At 41.3% G+C, this 15,408-nt stretch overlaps 1 protein-coding gene across 1 annotated transcript in view; it reads left to right on the forward strand.

Annotated features, from left to right (window-relative positions):
- The window catches only part of FBXO16 (F-box protein 16), a 34,679-nt gene that overhangs the window by 2,477 nt on the left and 16,794 nt on the right, over nucleotides 1–15,408 (forward strand). Inside the window, exons 3-4 of the mRNA XM_042779100.1 lie at nucleotides 4,943–5,069; nucleotides 9,836–9,871. Of these exons, the coding sequence (XP_042635034.1) occupies nucleotides 4,943–5,069; nucleotides 9,836–9,871 (163 nt within the window). The remainder of the gene's footprint in view (nucleotides 1–4,942; nucleotides 5,070–9,835; nucleotides 9,872–15,408) is intronic.

Genomic DNA, 15,408 nt, shown 5'->3' on the forward strand with positions numbered 1-15,408 from the left:
TTCAGACAGACTTTTCCCAAATTCTGAAGTTTCAGAAGACCTTCCCCAGATGCTGAAGTTTCACTTTCCTCACATCCTGAGGTTTAACACAGACTTTCCCCATGCCGAAGTTTCAGACTTTCCCAGATCCTGAATTTTCAGACACTTCACCAAATCCAGAATTTTCAGACAGACTTTCCCCAAATCCTGAATTTTCAGACAGACTTTGCCCAGATTCTGAAGTTTCAGACTTTCCCCAGATCCTGAATTTTTAGGCAGATTTTTTTCCTAGATTCTGAATTTTCACAGACTTTCCCCAAATGCTGAATTTTGAGACAACCTTTCCCAAATTCTGAAGTTTCAGAAAGAATTTCCCACAGATCCTGAGGTTTAAGACACTTTCCCCAAGATCCTGAATTTTCAGACAGACTTTTCACAGAACCTGAAGTTTCAGACACTTCCCAAATCCTGAAGTTTCAGACGAACTTTGCCCAGAATTTCAGGATTTTCAGACAGACTTTCCTCAGATCCTCAAGTTTCAGTCTTTTCCCAGATTCTGAGGTTTAAGACAGACTTTCCCCAGATCCTGAGATTTCAGACTTTCCCATATCCTGAATTTTCAGACAGACTTTTCCCACATCTAGATGTTTCTGACAGACTTCCAGATCCTGAATTTTCAGACTTCCCCAAAATTTGAGGATTCAGACACTTTCCCAGATCCTGAAGTTTCAGACTTTCCCAGATCCTGAATTTTCAGACTGTCCCCAAATCCTAAATTTTCAGACAGACTTTCCCCAGATCCTGAATGTTCAGACAGACTTTTCCCAGGTCCAGAAGTTTCAGACTTCTGCCAGATCCTGAAGTTTCAGACTTTCCCCAATATCCTGAGGTACCAGACTTTCCCCAGATCCTGAATTTTCAGACAGATTTTTCCCAAGTTCTGAAGTTTCAGAAGACCTTCTCCAGATCCTGAAGTTTCACTTTCCTCACATCCTGAATTTTCTAACAGACTTTTCCCAGATCCTGAATTTTCAGACAGACTTTCCCCAATATCCTGAGGTATCAGACTTTCCCCAGATCCTGAAGTTTCAAAGTTTCAGACACTTTCCCTGGATCCTGAATTTTTAGGCAGATTTTTCCCCAGATCCTGAAGTTTCACTTTCCTCAGATCCTGAATTTTCAGACAGACTTGCCCCAAATCCTAAATTTTCAGACAGACTTTCCCCAGATCCTGAGGTTTTAGACTTTCCCATATCCTGAATTTTCAGAAAGACTTTTCCCACATTCTGAAGTTTCAGAGAGACTTTCCACAGATCCTGAATTTTTTGACAGATTTTTTTCCCAGATCCTGAGGTTTCAGACAGAATTTTTCCCGGTCCTGAGGTTTTAGACTTTCCCAGATCCTGAATTTTCAGACTGTCCCCAAATCCTAAATTTTCAGACAGACTTTCCCCAGATCCTGAATGTTCAGACAGACTTTTCCCAGGTCCAGAAGTTTCAGACTTCTGCCAGATCCTGAAGTTTCAGACTTTCCCCAATATCCTGAGGTACCAGACTTTTCCCAAATCCTAAAGTTTCAGACAGACTTTTCCCAAGATCCTGAGGTTTTAGACTTTCCCCAGATCCTGAATTTTCAGACAGATTTTTCCCAAATTCTGAAGTTTCAGACAGACCTTCTCCAGATCCTGAAGTTTCACTTTCCTCACATCCTGAAGTTTCTAACAGACTTTCCCCAGATCCTGAATTTCAGATAGACTTTCCCCCTGAGGAAGTTTCAGACTTTTCCCAGATCCTGAATTTTCAGACAGACTTTCCCCAATATCCTGAGGTATCAGACTTTCCCCAGATCCTGGATCCTGAATTTTTAGGCAGATTTTTCCCCAGATCCTGAAGTTTCACTTTCCTCAGATCCTGAATTTTCAGACAGACTTGCCCCAAATCCTGAATTTTCAGACAGACTTTCCCAAATTCTGAAGTTTCAGACAGACCTTCCCCAGATCCTGAGGTTTCACTTTCTTCACATCCTGAAGTTTCTGAGAGACTTTCCACAAATCCTGAATTTTCAGACAGACTTTCCCCAGATCCTGAGGTATCAGACTTTTCCAAATCCTGAAGTTTCAGACAAACTTTCCCCAGATCCTGATTTTTTAGGCAGATTTTTTTCCCAGATTCTGAATTTTCACAGATTTTCCCAAATCCTGAAGTTTCAGACTTTTCCCAGATCCTGAGATTTCAGACTTTCCCATATTCTGAATTTTCAGACAGACTTTTCCTGAATCCAGAAGTTTCTGGCAGACTTCCAGATCCTGAATTTTCAGACTTTTCCCAGAATTTGAGGATTCAGACAGACTTTTCCCAAATCCTGAAGTTTCAGACTTTCCCATATCCTGAATTTTCAGAAAGACTTTTCCCACATTCTGAAGTTTCAGAGAGAATTTCCACAGATCCTGAATTTTTTGACAGATTTTTTTCCCAGATCCTGAAGTTCCAGACAGACTTTCCCCAGATTCTGAGATTTTAGACTTTCCCATATCCTAAATTTTCAGCTTTTGGTGGGAAATTTAAATTGGAGGGGTAATTTGTGATTTAAGGATCTTTAGCCCCAAAAAAAAAAAGAAGAAAAGGGGAAAAAAATTTAGATTTTTGTAATTAATTTATTTCCTGAGCATGGAGAGGAGAATGCAACAGATTTTTGTTTGGGTTCTTTTTTAATGTTTGGGGTTTTTTGGTTGGGTTATTTTTTGATTCTTTATTAAATTTTTAGGGGGTTTTGGTGGTTTTTTGTTGTTGTTGTTGGGTTTTTGGTTTTTTAATTTGTTTTTTTTTGTTGGTTTTTTGTTTATTTTTAGTTTTTTGGGGTTTTTTGCTGATTTTTTGTTTATTTTTGGTTTTTATTTTTTGGGTTTTTTGTTTGATTTTGGGGTTTTTTTGTTTTTGTTTGGGTTTTTGTTTGTTTGCTTTCTATTTTTTTGGAGGTTTTTTTTTAAGGGTGTTTAGTGTGCATATGGTATTTTGTTTGGTTTTTCTCTTTTTTTTGTTTGTTTGGATTGTTTTATTTTTGTTTTTGTTTTTGTAAGAACATATTTCTTTGACTCTGTAACAACATAAGAAAGGAAGGAAAATTTAAACAAAAAATTGATGTACCCGACAGATCCTGCAGTGATTTTTGAAGATTAATTCATTGAAAAAAAAGAAGAATTTTGTCTGGATAAGGAACAGGAGTCTGAGAGGCAGCTACAAAAATCCTTTTTCTGGGTGGATTTTGATGTGTTTTTGGTGTGATGGGATTTAATTCATGGATTTGCCTTTTTTTGTCCCAAAAATCCCATTATCCATCCTGCCACTTCAGCTTTAAAGTGATCTGAGGTATTTACAGAAAAAAATAAATATATATACAGGGAAGGGAGATTTTTAATTTATTTTTTTTAATGTGGTAAAGAAATTATTTGGTTTTCAGGCTGCTGCAGCTTGAGAAATGGAAATTGGAGAATGAAGGGGAAAATAAAATCCCTTTTCTCATGCTTGGGCAAGAATTTATGGAGAAATTGCTTTGCCTGAACAAAGTTTGGATATTTGGTGTCTCCAAAAAGGGGAAATTTTGGTAAATATCTGATTTATTCCTGCAAAAATCATGGAGTTGTAAAAATTGGGAAAAACCTTTGAGGTCATCAAGTCCAACCATCAGCCGTGGTTGAAATTTCAAATTATTTTCCTATTTTGGGTCATTGCTGTGCTATGAAATCATTGGATTCCCTCTTAAAATTGTATTTTTTCCATGCAAAAGAAGGAATGGCTCAGAGATAAAATTCATCTTTGTCCAATGAAATAATTAAATTTCTTGTTGAAATTGTATTTTTTCCCATTCAATCCAAGGAATTGCACAGGGATAATGCCCATGTGTTTTCTATTAAATAATTTTATTCTGTGTAAAAAATCTTAATTTTTTCCCATTAAATTGAAGGAATGGCCCAGGGATAACACCCACCTTTGTCCAATGAAATAATTAAATTCCTTGTTAAAATTCCATTTTTTTTCCACAAAAATGAAGGAATGGCACAGGGATAACGCCTATGCTTTTTCTATTAAATCATTGGATTCCTTGTTAAAAAATCTTATTTATTCCCATTAAATTAAAGGAATGGCATAGGGATAACATCCATCTTTGTCCAATTTAATAATTAAATTTCTTGTTAAATTGTATTTTTTCCCATTAAATCCAAGGGATGGCACAAGGATAACGACCATGTTTTTTCTATTAAATAATTTTATTATTTATAAAAAAATCTTAATTTTTTCCCTTTAAATCCAAGGAATGGCCCAGGGATAACGCCCATCCTTGTTCAATGAAATAATTAAATCCATTGTTAAAATTACATTTTTTTTCCACGAAAATGAAGGAATGGCACAGGGATAACGCCCAAGTTTTTCTATTAAATCATTGGATTCTTTGTTAAAAATCTTATTTTTTCCCATGAAATTGAAGGAATGGCACAAGGATAACACCCATATTTTTTCCATTAAATAATTTTATTCGTTATAAAAAAATCTTATTTATTCCCATTAAATCCAAGGAATGGCCCAGGGATAATGCCAATGTTTTTTCCATTAAATAATTTTATTCTTTGTAAAACAATCTTATTTATTCCCATTAAATTGAAGGAATGGCACAGGGATAACTCCCATCTTTGCCCAATGAAAATAATTAAATTTCTTGTTAAAATTGTATTTTTTCCATGAAAAAGAAGGAATAGCTCAGAAATAACATCCATCTTTGTGCAATGAAATATGTAATAAAATTTCTTATTAAAATTGTATTTTTTCCCATTAAATTGAAGGAATGGCCCAGGATAACGCCCGTGTTTTTTCTATTAAATAATTTTATTCTTTATAAAAAAATCTTATTTTTTCCCACCAAATCCAAGGAGTGGCCCAGGAATAACTCCCATCTTTGTTCTGTTTTCAGCCTGGCTGGTGGCAGCAGGACCTCCCCTCTCCATGGCTTTGCACCTCCCAAAAACCCCGAGGGCTCCAAGCTCCAGCTCAAGCTGAGCACCTGGACCCCCCTCAACCACCAGCTCATCAACGACAAGGCAAGTTCCAAAATCAATAAAACAACCTAAAAATCAGGGAATCACAGAATTGTTGGGTTGGGATCATCCAGTGCAACTCAACACAAAACCAACTTGAGGATTTACAGTAATTTCACGATTATAAACTGCATGTTACAATACAGAGTGTGATAAAAGGTATCTGTTCTATCACCATCTGTTGAGGGTGGGGGCAGTGATCCTGATCTCCATGGGAGATATTCTGCTAATGGGCCATCCATTGAAACCAGGCAGGGCATTGTTCTTTATCTTTTCACAGCCCATCCTTCCTCCAGCCAGTCATTTTCTGTAAAGAACTGTTATTCCTAATTCCCATATCTTTGCCTGAGAGCCCCTTGATTTCAAAATTATAATAATTTGGAGGGAGGGGCTTTAAATTCTCCATTTCTGCCTTTCTCAGCAGACACCTGTCCTCCAAACTAAAACAGCAACTTTTCATTCTTTGTCCATATATAAGCCACACCTGATTATAAGCCGCACTTTGGACCAAAATTTTAGTCAAAATGGTGCGGCTTATAATGGTGAAATTACGGTAATTCCTCAGGATTGCATCCCCTGGGTTTGGGATAATCTCAGAATCCTCAATTTCACAAATTTCCAGCCTGAGAAAAATTTAATTCATTTCGTTTTCCCCTTTGGAGGTGGGAAATGGAATAAAAATGGAATAAAATGGAATAAATGGAATAAAAACTTGGAGATTTTGGTCCCTGTTAGAAGTATGGCAATATCTTTATGATATATAAATATATTAAAAATTTAATGTTAAAATATGCAAAATTCTGATTTACCTATTGTATTGCTTCTATTTTACCAAATTTTTTTTTTAAGTGAATCTTCTTTTCTGAAAGTCACAAAATTTTGAGAGGTTTTTTTGATTGTTTTGTTTTGTGGGTTTTTGTGGTTTTTTTGGCACCAAAAGACCCCAGTTTCACCCCAGAACAAACTGAGTGTGAGTCCAAGGTGGTCATGAGTAATAAGATAAAAACTGGAGATTCTGTTCCCTGTTGGAAATACAGAGATATTAGACACATAAACTCTTTATGTTATAAAATTTAACCTGAAAAAGATGAAAAAATTCTGATTTACCCACTTAAAGCAAACAAGTATTTGATTTAAATACTGCTAATTTTTAAAAATAGCTTTTAAAAAAAGAAGGTGGATTTTAATTTTTTTTTCTGAAAGTCACTATTTTTTTTAAATTTAAAAAATTTAAATGTCATCACTTTCCTAATAATTTTCTTGTGTTTAATCCCTTACACCATTAAAAGATAAAACTTTGCCTCCTGCCTGGATACCTCTGACATCAAAATTAATTTGATTTTTCCTTACTCCCTAATTAAACTCCTCTGTATCCAGCATTTCTTTTTCCCCCTGTGGGAAGGACTTTTACCCCACTTCAAGCCAACACTTGAATTTATTTTATTTCTGATAAACTGAAGAGATTGAGCTCTTTGAAGTCCTTTCAATCTGGCAAATTCTCCAGCCTTTGATCATTTTGATGTTCCTACAACATTATTTTTGCAGATAGGCATCACTGTGAATAAAGCATGACCTAACCAGAAATAAAAAAAATCCACATTTTCCCACCATTTTCCCACCTTTTTTTTTTAATCCTCTGCTGCTTAGCAAGTTGGATTGAGCTGCAACAAAAATTTTAGGGATTAATATTGGAATTGTTGAATAATCCAATGCTTGGTGATGTTCCAGGTAGGGAGGAATGTACAAGAATATCCCAGAAAATGCTAGAAATGAATATTTAAAAATGAAAAAAACACCAGGGATGAACTTTTGGCACATGGGGAATGTGGTGGTGCTGGATTAATTGTTGGACTCAGGGTCTTTTCCAACCTTGAAAGATTCTTGGAAATTCATAATAAAAGAGATTTTCTTGTTTCTGACCTGGCAAAAAAAAATCCTTTTTTTTTTTTTTGTATATCCTTATGCTGCTCTGCACCAAAAAATAATTAAAAATAACTGCAGCAAAATTAGCTCTGATGTTTGGAATGAGGAGATGCTCCCTGAGGGATTTTTAGGGAGCTGGAGAGGGGGAAGGTGCCATTTTTGTACAGTCAGGGGTCTGCTCCTCCCTGCACTCCTGGGAGGCAGCGTGAGCAGGAATTTATGGATGGGAGGGGTGGGAATTTATAGAAAAAGCAGGGAGAGGTGGGATGTGAGAGAACAGGGAATGAGGGGCAGGGGAGGTGGGAATTCAGAGCTGGTCCAAGGCATAAATTTATGTTATAAATTTCCTGCTTGACAAATTTTGGGTAATTCTGGGCGTGTTCCATGGGTAGCTCCCGTAGATTTCTCTGGATTTTCAAATGTGGGCAGAGTGCACTTGTCACAGAATTCCAGAATGGTTTGGGTTGGGAGAAACCTAAATCCCATCTCATTCCAACCCTGCAGGGACACCTCCCACTGTTCCAACCTGGTCTTGGACACTTCCAGGGATCCAGGGGCAGCCACAAATTCTCTGGGAATTTTATTCCATGGCCTCACCACCCTCACAGGGAAAAATTCTTCCTAATATTTAACATCTTCTCAGGGGGTTGGAAAGAGATGATCCTTGAGGTCTATTCCATCCCAAACCATTCTGTGATTCCATTAAACCTCCTGGATTCAATGCTCCTGGATCAGCACCAGGGACAGGCCAAAGCCAAGGAGACAGAATCATGAAATCCCAAATTGTTCACGGTCACAACACCAGGGATGGAATCTCCAGGTGGATCTGCAGGTGAGGATGAAGCAACACCAGGAGATGGAGAATCCTGCAGGCTCCATCCTGGGAAGGACTGGAACTGCTCTGAATTCCTCCAGAAGAGCCTCCAGTGGCATTTGCAGCTAAGGATGGAGGGATTTTCCAGCTACTTGAGCATCTTTAAACCCCCTGAAGCCACGGATGTGAGAGAACAGATCCAGAATCATCCCGGGCCTCCGGCTGCATCCTGCGCTCCACAGGTGTGGAGTCCACAAAGCCTTGGAGGAGAGACATGGGCTTGATTATTTCCCCAAATTTGGGCCATTCTGTTGCTAATGAACACTCCCAAGTGCCTGGAGAGGCAGAACTCTGTGAGAGCCTCAGCTCAGATGTGTCTCCAAGAACGCTGAAAGCAAATCCGCGTCTGTCTTTGATCAAAGACCAGAAACAGCTCCCTCCCCCTGGAATTCTCCAACCCCAAACTCAGATCTTTGACTATTCATCGCTTCCTTGGGGCAAATCCTTTCCCAAGTTCAGATTGTTGTTGTTGGTTTTTTTATTTCTCTGTTTTACCGGTGTCCCCCATGCAAATAAAACAAATAATAACTGTCAACACGCAAATAAAAGAAATGTTGTTTTCCAGCCCTCGCCAGAGACGCTCCTGCTGGGAGAGACAGGGCTGAAGCTGTCAGCTGCTGCAGCAGCCATCAGCACTGATAATGTCCCTCTCTGCAGGAACCATCCCTGCAGGCTGGCAGAGCAAGAGCACGTCTGGAGTTTATAATGATCGAGCGTGTTCTCCCGCTCGCCGTTTAATCGCCGTTTTATCTGCGCTTATAAGCCGGGCTTTTCCTCCCCCCGCCTCCCTTCTTTGATCTGTGTGCTGGAAAAATCATTCCCTCACTTCCCAGGTCACCATCACAAGGCTTGGAGGTGGTTTTTGTGGTGGTGGGGGAGCCACGTGTTGGCGCTTGGGGGTGCAGCTCCCTACGGATAAAGGTCAGGAGCAGGAATCCTCCTCTGGATTTGGATACGGATCGTCCTCGGTGGGAGCTGTCCCTGCAAAGGGGCCAGGGAACAAAGGCTGCTCTTGTTATCCCATTCCTGAAGGTTTCTGCTGGAGCTGGGATGGAATCCATGCAGGATTTCGGGCCCACGGCGCCTCCAAGTCGGGATTGATGGAATTTGGAAATAAAGAAGTGGAAAAGTTCGGATTTTGGGCATCTCCCATCACTGCGTGTCCAGGAGAGGAGAATTCCAATGGATCCAGGCTGGAATGTTCACCTGGAGAAAAGAAGGATCCAGAGCTGGAGAGGGACTGGGGACAAGGGAGGGAGGGAGAGGACACAGGGAATGGCTTTCCCACTGGGAATAGGGAGATTTGGATGGGATTTGGGAAGGAATTCCTGGCTGGGAGGGTGTGGATGCCATGGCTGAGATTTCCCAGGGAGGTTGTGGCCTCCCAATCCCTGGATATTTTTTGGAAAGGACCTTAAACCTCAACCAATTCCAAGCCCAACACCTCCCACTATCCCAGGCTGCTCCAAGCCCCATCCAGCCTGGCCTTGGACACTTCCAGGGAATGTGGCACCAAATCCAGGAAATTTCAGGAATGCAGGGATGATAAATTCCCAGCAGGATCACCAAGGAACAATCAAATGTGGCAGGAGAAGAGATGTGGATTCTTTCCCTCTCCACAGGAAAGGTTGGGAATGTTGTGTCCATTTCTGGGCTCCTCAGTACAAGAAATACATGGATATATGGAATAAATCCAGCACAGTCCTGGGGAATTATTAAGGAATTGGAGAACCTGATGTTTAGGGAGGTTCTGCAATCTCCATCCAATAAAACACCCCAAACTCATGGACATGCCTGATCCTATCAGGGAGTTTGGATTAAAGGATCTCTGTAAATTTATTTTTTTCCCAAAATCAACCATTCAGTGATTCCATTGATATTTTGTGAACTGTTTTTGAAGTTGGATTTTTCTCATCATGTATTGAGCCCCCTTTAAATACTAAATTTTCTCTTTTTTTCTCGTGTTTTATAGGTATTTGAAGAAAGAAGAGCCCTGCTTGGAAAATGGGTAAACTTTTCTCTTTAAATAAATGTTTGCTACAGGCAGATTTTGGAAGTGATCAGGAGTTTATCTCATGGGAATGGAAAACTTCTCCTTTCTGGAAAAAAAAAGGATTCACTTCCCTGATGTGGCTGCTGTGCTTTTGAGGAGAGTAAAGTTATAAATTCCCTCAGCTCCCACATTCTGTGAGTTTTGAAGTTGGGAAATCATATTCCATCATTGGAATGAGCTGAAATGAGATGAAAAAATCCCAGGAAATGTCTGTGAAGCCTTCAAAGGAGATGCTGGATGTTCAGATGTTGCCATGGCCAGCTGGAGGGTCTTTGAAATATTAAATAAATGACATTTTATCTACAAAATGCACACATAGATTGGTTTGGGCTGGAATTGATTCTTCTTTATGCTTAATAAGTCACTCATCAATTTTATTTTTTTGTATCTCAGTCCATCTTTACAGGAAAATAATTTGGTTTTAAGCAATATTTGTCTTTATAGGAAATAATCTTTCCATAAGTTGTGTTTTGATAATAAGGAATTTCAAGGACACCAAGGAAATGAAATAATTGTGTTGTTACTGTTCAAAACCCAGCTTTTAATAGCAGCAAGTGGAAAACATATTTAAAAAACCAAAGTTGGAAATCTCTGGATGTCTAAAAATGCAGTGATGGAATGGGAAACAAATCCTCATTTAATGGTTGGACTCGATGATCTGAGGGCTTTTCCAAGCCTGATGATTCCCTGATTCCATCTGTGGATGATTCCCTGATTCCATCTGTGGATGATTCCCTGGTTCCATCTGTGGATGATTCCCTGATTCCCTCTGTGGATGATTCCCTGATTCCCTCTGTGGATGATTCCCTGATTCCCTCTGTGGATGATGCCAGGTTTGGAGGGGTTTCCTGAACTTTGGGGGGCAGAAATCAGGATTATTCCTGATTTTACTTGCATGCATCCAGGGATTTACATTTTTATTTTGTTACTTTTTCCTGCTGGTGGCACAGGACACCTTTGATGTTTCCCAGGGTGTTGTGGTCCATAAGACACAGGTTGAGAAACGAGGAATGAGGTGAACTGAAGGGATTTAATTTCTGTTTCTTGTGCACAGGTGGGATTTGGGCTTTGCTTCCAGGGAATAAAGGACAGGAGGAGAGGGAATGCCTCAAGCTGTGCCAGGGGAGGCTCAGGTTGGACATCAGGAGGAATTTCCTCATGGAAAGGGTGGGCAGGTATTGGAAGGGGCTGCCCAGGGAGGTTTGGAGTGTCCATCCCATGTCCTGGATGGTGACAAGGTGGGGATCAGTCACAGGTTGGACTCTGATCTCAGAGGTCTTTTCCAGCCTGAATGATTCTGTGATTTAACCTCTTGTTTTTCCTTCTGTCACCTCTCTGTGTGGAACTGGGTCCTCCCAGGTGACCTTCCACAAACCACGTTCTTGGGGCCATCTCTGCTCACTTTGCACAAGAACACTGCTCCTGAATTTGCTGCTAATAATTATTGGTATTCCCATGGCAGGATTGTCCTTGGCTTGTTCTCACTCTTACTGCCATACCTAACAAACAAACCTGACATTTCACAGGATAATCACAGAAAGATTTGGGCTGGAAGGGACCTTAAAACTCCTCACATTCCACCTCCAACATTCCTATCTTAGGTTGCTCCAAGCCTCATTTTCAATAGGAGATTCCTGGGAAGACTCTGAGGAAGGAAAGGTGGCCTGGTGACAAGAAGGAGCCTTTTCATTGTCACCTGCTCCTGGATGAAGGCCAGGCTGGACAGGGCTTGGAGCTTTAAAGTCCTTCCAACCCAACCATGGTTCTCCTGTAAAATATCAGGTTTCTTTGTGTAATTACAGAGGGGAAAGTGAAACCATGCAGATCCTGGAGGGAGAGTTCCTAATTGCTGACAAGGAGCTGCTTGGCAGCAGAGATATTTGGGATTTGGGTGGATTCAGGTATTTTATGGCAATCAGGTGCCTTGTCTGCTTCTCACCTTCTCACCCAGCTCCACCAAATCCTTTCAGAGCTGTGAGAGGATGGCTGGGGAGGGAAGGGAAGTTTTTTTCTCTTCTGGAGAATCCATTCCTCCTTTTTCTGAGCACAGGGATCCCACCCTGAGCTGGGGATGAGGGTTGTGTCCCTCTCCAGTTGGAGCCAGCAGAACCAGCAGCATCCTGCAGCAGAGGGGCCTCTCCCTCCATGTCAGCCTTGGTTATTTGTGTGTGTGCACTCATGGATTAATTGTAAACCGATCCAGCACGGCCTGGTGTCACACAATCCCCGCGGTGACATTGTTCTGGGGAAGGCCCTGGCAGGGGGAAAGCTGTGGGGAGAGGGAAGGAGAAGCGAGGGGAATCCAGTCCGACTGGTTGGGCTGCTGTAATCACATCCAAGGGGAGGATCTGCGGACAGAGCAGCCAAATGTGGGATGGGGACGTGCTCCTTAATGCTGGAAAAGAGACAAATCCTGCCAGTTTAACTCCTGCTGGGTGTTCCCAGTGCTGTGGCACTGGTGAAAATGGAGTTTAAAGGATGATGGAAGGAATTCCCCCACCGGGAAACCCACGGCAGGGGTGGGAAGGGTTAAAAAAGGAGCAACTCTTCCGTCTGCTGGGAAGTGAAGCTGGATTGTTTTGACTGGTTCACTTAATCTCTTGATGTGGAAGAGACTGAGCCCGTTCCTCCCTTGTCCCCGGGGCTCACACAAAAATTTATCAGTGCAAATTGGTGATCAGGGATTGTTTTAACGAGCAGAGGATGGGGCTGGGATCATGGATGGGGAGCAGAATTTCCCCCTTCGTGTGACAGAGAAAATCTCTTATTTCAAGCTGAGGGTGAGAAGGGGACAGGCTGAACCTCCTCTGTCCCCCTCTGGTACATCTTTGTCTGATTTTATTCTCTTTATTCTAAGTCTTAAATCCCCAGGTTCTGCTTCAGTTGTCCCTTAATACTCTGCTAAGCATCATTAGAACTGAAAGTTATATGAAAAACAGGGATTAAAAAAAAAGGGAATATTCCTTAATTCACTGTGTCTGAAAAGACAGGGAGCTTTTTCTATTCAGCTTCTCATCTCTCCACATCTCAGGAATGCCAATCCCACACTTTCCTCATTCTGACCTTCTTGAAGGTCTTGCAGAGGTGTTTGTGAGAAGGAGAAGAGCTATTTTCTTCCTGGAGTTTATTCTCCAGCACTGGAATTCATCCAAGGGAAAATAAATAAATAAAGAAGGAGTTCTTCAAAATTATCAGGGAAGAAAATGCTTCTCAATTACCTTCATTGCATTTTAAACTGTTATTCTGCCAGCCCTCCATTTGAACATAGATTCGGGGTGGGGAAGAAGCAGAGGAAAAAAAAAATCTGTTTCTAAAAAAAATCTATTTCTAATCTGTTTCATTCTAACAGGGAAAAGAAGGGACACATCACATCAAACTATTTATTTACCCATGATAATAAAAAAACCACTGGAATAACTTTTCTTCTTATTTTTTAATATTAATTTTATCTATATTTATGTTTGTACTTGTATTTATATTTGTAGTTGTATTTAAAGATTTATATTTAATTTTTGAAAGTCACATTTAACGAGGGACTTAGATGTCCCTGAGGATAAATGCAGATAAGGATGTGCAGAGATGGGACTTGCAGAGAGCAAGTTGGGAGCTGTGGAATGGTGGCTCCAGGGCTGGTTGGGGATGGCCAACCCTGAGAAGAAAATAAATGGGAAAAGAAGCATTCCTTACTGAGGGGAATTCCCCAAACCATCCTGTTTGGAAAAGGAGAGGAGTTTGGGCTGCTTGTTTGTGCTGGAGTTTCATGGAATTCCAGAGACTGGGTTGGAAGGTGTTTTAAAGCTCATCCCATTCCATGGGCTGGGGCACCTTCCATGATCCTTGGATATTCCAGGGATGGGGCAGCCACAGCTTCTCTGGGAATTCCATGGGAAGGATTTCTCCCTAATATCCCATCTAAATCTCTGTGCTTTGAGTTTAAAACCCTTCCCCTTGTCCTGTCACCACAGCACGAAGCAAAATCCACATTTCCCCCTCAGGAAAAACCTCTACAACCATCCCACCCTGTCATTCCCACTGGGAATTCCTGCTGCTCCTGCCCTCCCCAAAAATAATAAATCATCTTTTCCTCCCTGCTGGCTCCTGGCTGCAGGTTTGGATGCAGATGGCAGCGATTTTGGGGATGAGGTCGGTCTCCTCCCAGGAGATTGGAGATGTGGGAGCTGGCTTGGAAGGGACACAGATCTAGCCAGATTTCACCAAGAAAGATCCAGACATTGACTACAAGACTTGGGAAATATTTGATGAGTTAGGGCAAACCAAGCGTTCTTCACACAGTCCTTGGTGTTGTTAATTGGTTCAAGTTCTGTTCCCCTGTTGGTTACTTACATGGTCATAGTTCTAGAAAATTCTCTCCCTGTGTGTATATGTTGCCACATCCCCCTTGTTTCAGATCCTCAGTTTGACTCCATAAAGTGTTCATTTTCTGGGCACCATCCCTGTTTTATTTTCCATTAGAGTTCTTTAGTTTTGGCCAACTCTGTTGTTCCTGCTCCTTTATTTTTCGCCACTTAAACCCAAAAGTTTTGTTGTGGCCACCCTCACCCCGACAATAAGATAGGACGAAGGAAAATCCACATTTCCCCTCAGGAAAGGAGAATTCCATTCCAGGCCCTGCCCACCCTCACAGGGAAGGATTTCTCCCTAATATCCCACCTAAATCTCTGTGCTTTTGAGTTTAGAACCCTTCCCCTTGTCCTGTCACCACACCCTCTGGTAAGACAGCACGAAGCAAAATCCACATTCCACCCTCAGGAAAAACCTCTCCAATCATCCCACCCTGCCATTCCCACTGGGAATTCCTGCCCTCCCCAAAAATAATAAATCATCTTTTCCTCCCTGCTGGCTCCTGGCTGCAGGTTTGGATCTGTGGCGATGAGCTCGGCCTCCTCCCAGGCCATGGCTGCTGACAGGGCCCTTCCCTCACTCCCACCCTGTTTGCCCAGCTCTGCAAAGCCATCCCTGCTTCCCTGAGTTCCTCCCACATGGATTCCATCCTCCTCCTCCTGTACCTGCCATCAGCTGTGGAAAAATCTTCACGACTCCGCTGCCACCGCTGATTTTTCCTGGCGAGGCCTGGTCAGGCCTTGCTTTGGTTTCCCTCAGCTCCGTAGGCCCGTGCAGTGGGATTGTGAGGGAAAAAGCACTTTTTAAATTGGATGTTTGTGCTTTAAAAATACTTGACAATTGTGTATTTATAAATTGTGAGGCACTCTGAGATTGAAGTGGTGAAGTACTGTGAACTCCTCAAATTTAAAACCTTTTACCGTATAAAAACACACACTTCTATTTCACTACGCACCCATCATTTCAACTTCATCGCTCAAATTTAAAAGCCTTCTCCAAAACCTCAAGTCAAAAACAATGTTCTCCAAAAAATCAATACTAAAAACCACAAAAAGCTCAAACCCCTCCGAGTTTCTAAAATCCAACAGAGGCCGTGGACGTGTCAGGGGAGAAGGAATCAGCAATGAATT

This window comes from Catharus ustulatus, chromosome 3 (genome assembly GCF_009819885.2).
Source record: "Catharus ustulatus isolate bCatUst1 chromosome 3, bCatUst1.pri.v2, whole genome shotgun sequence".
Taxonomy (NCBI): Eukaryota; Metazoa; Chordata; class Aves; order Passeriformes; family Turdidae; genus Catharus; species Catharus ustulatus.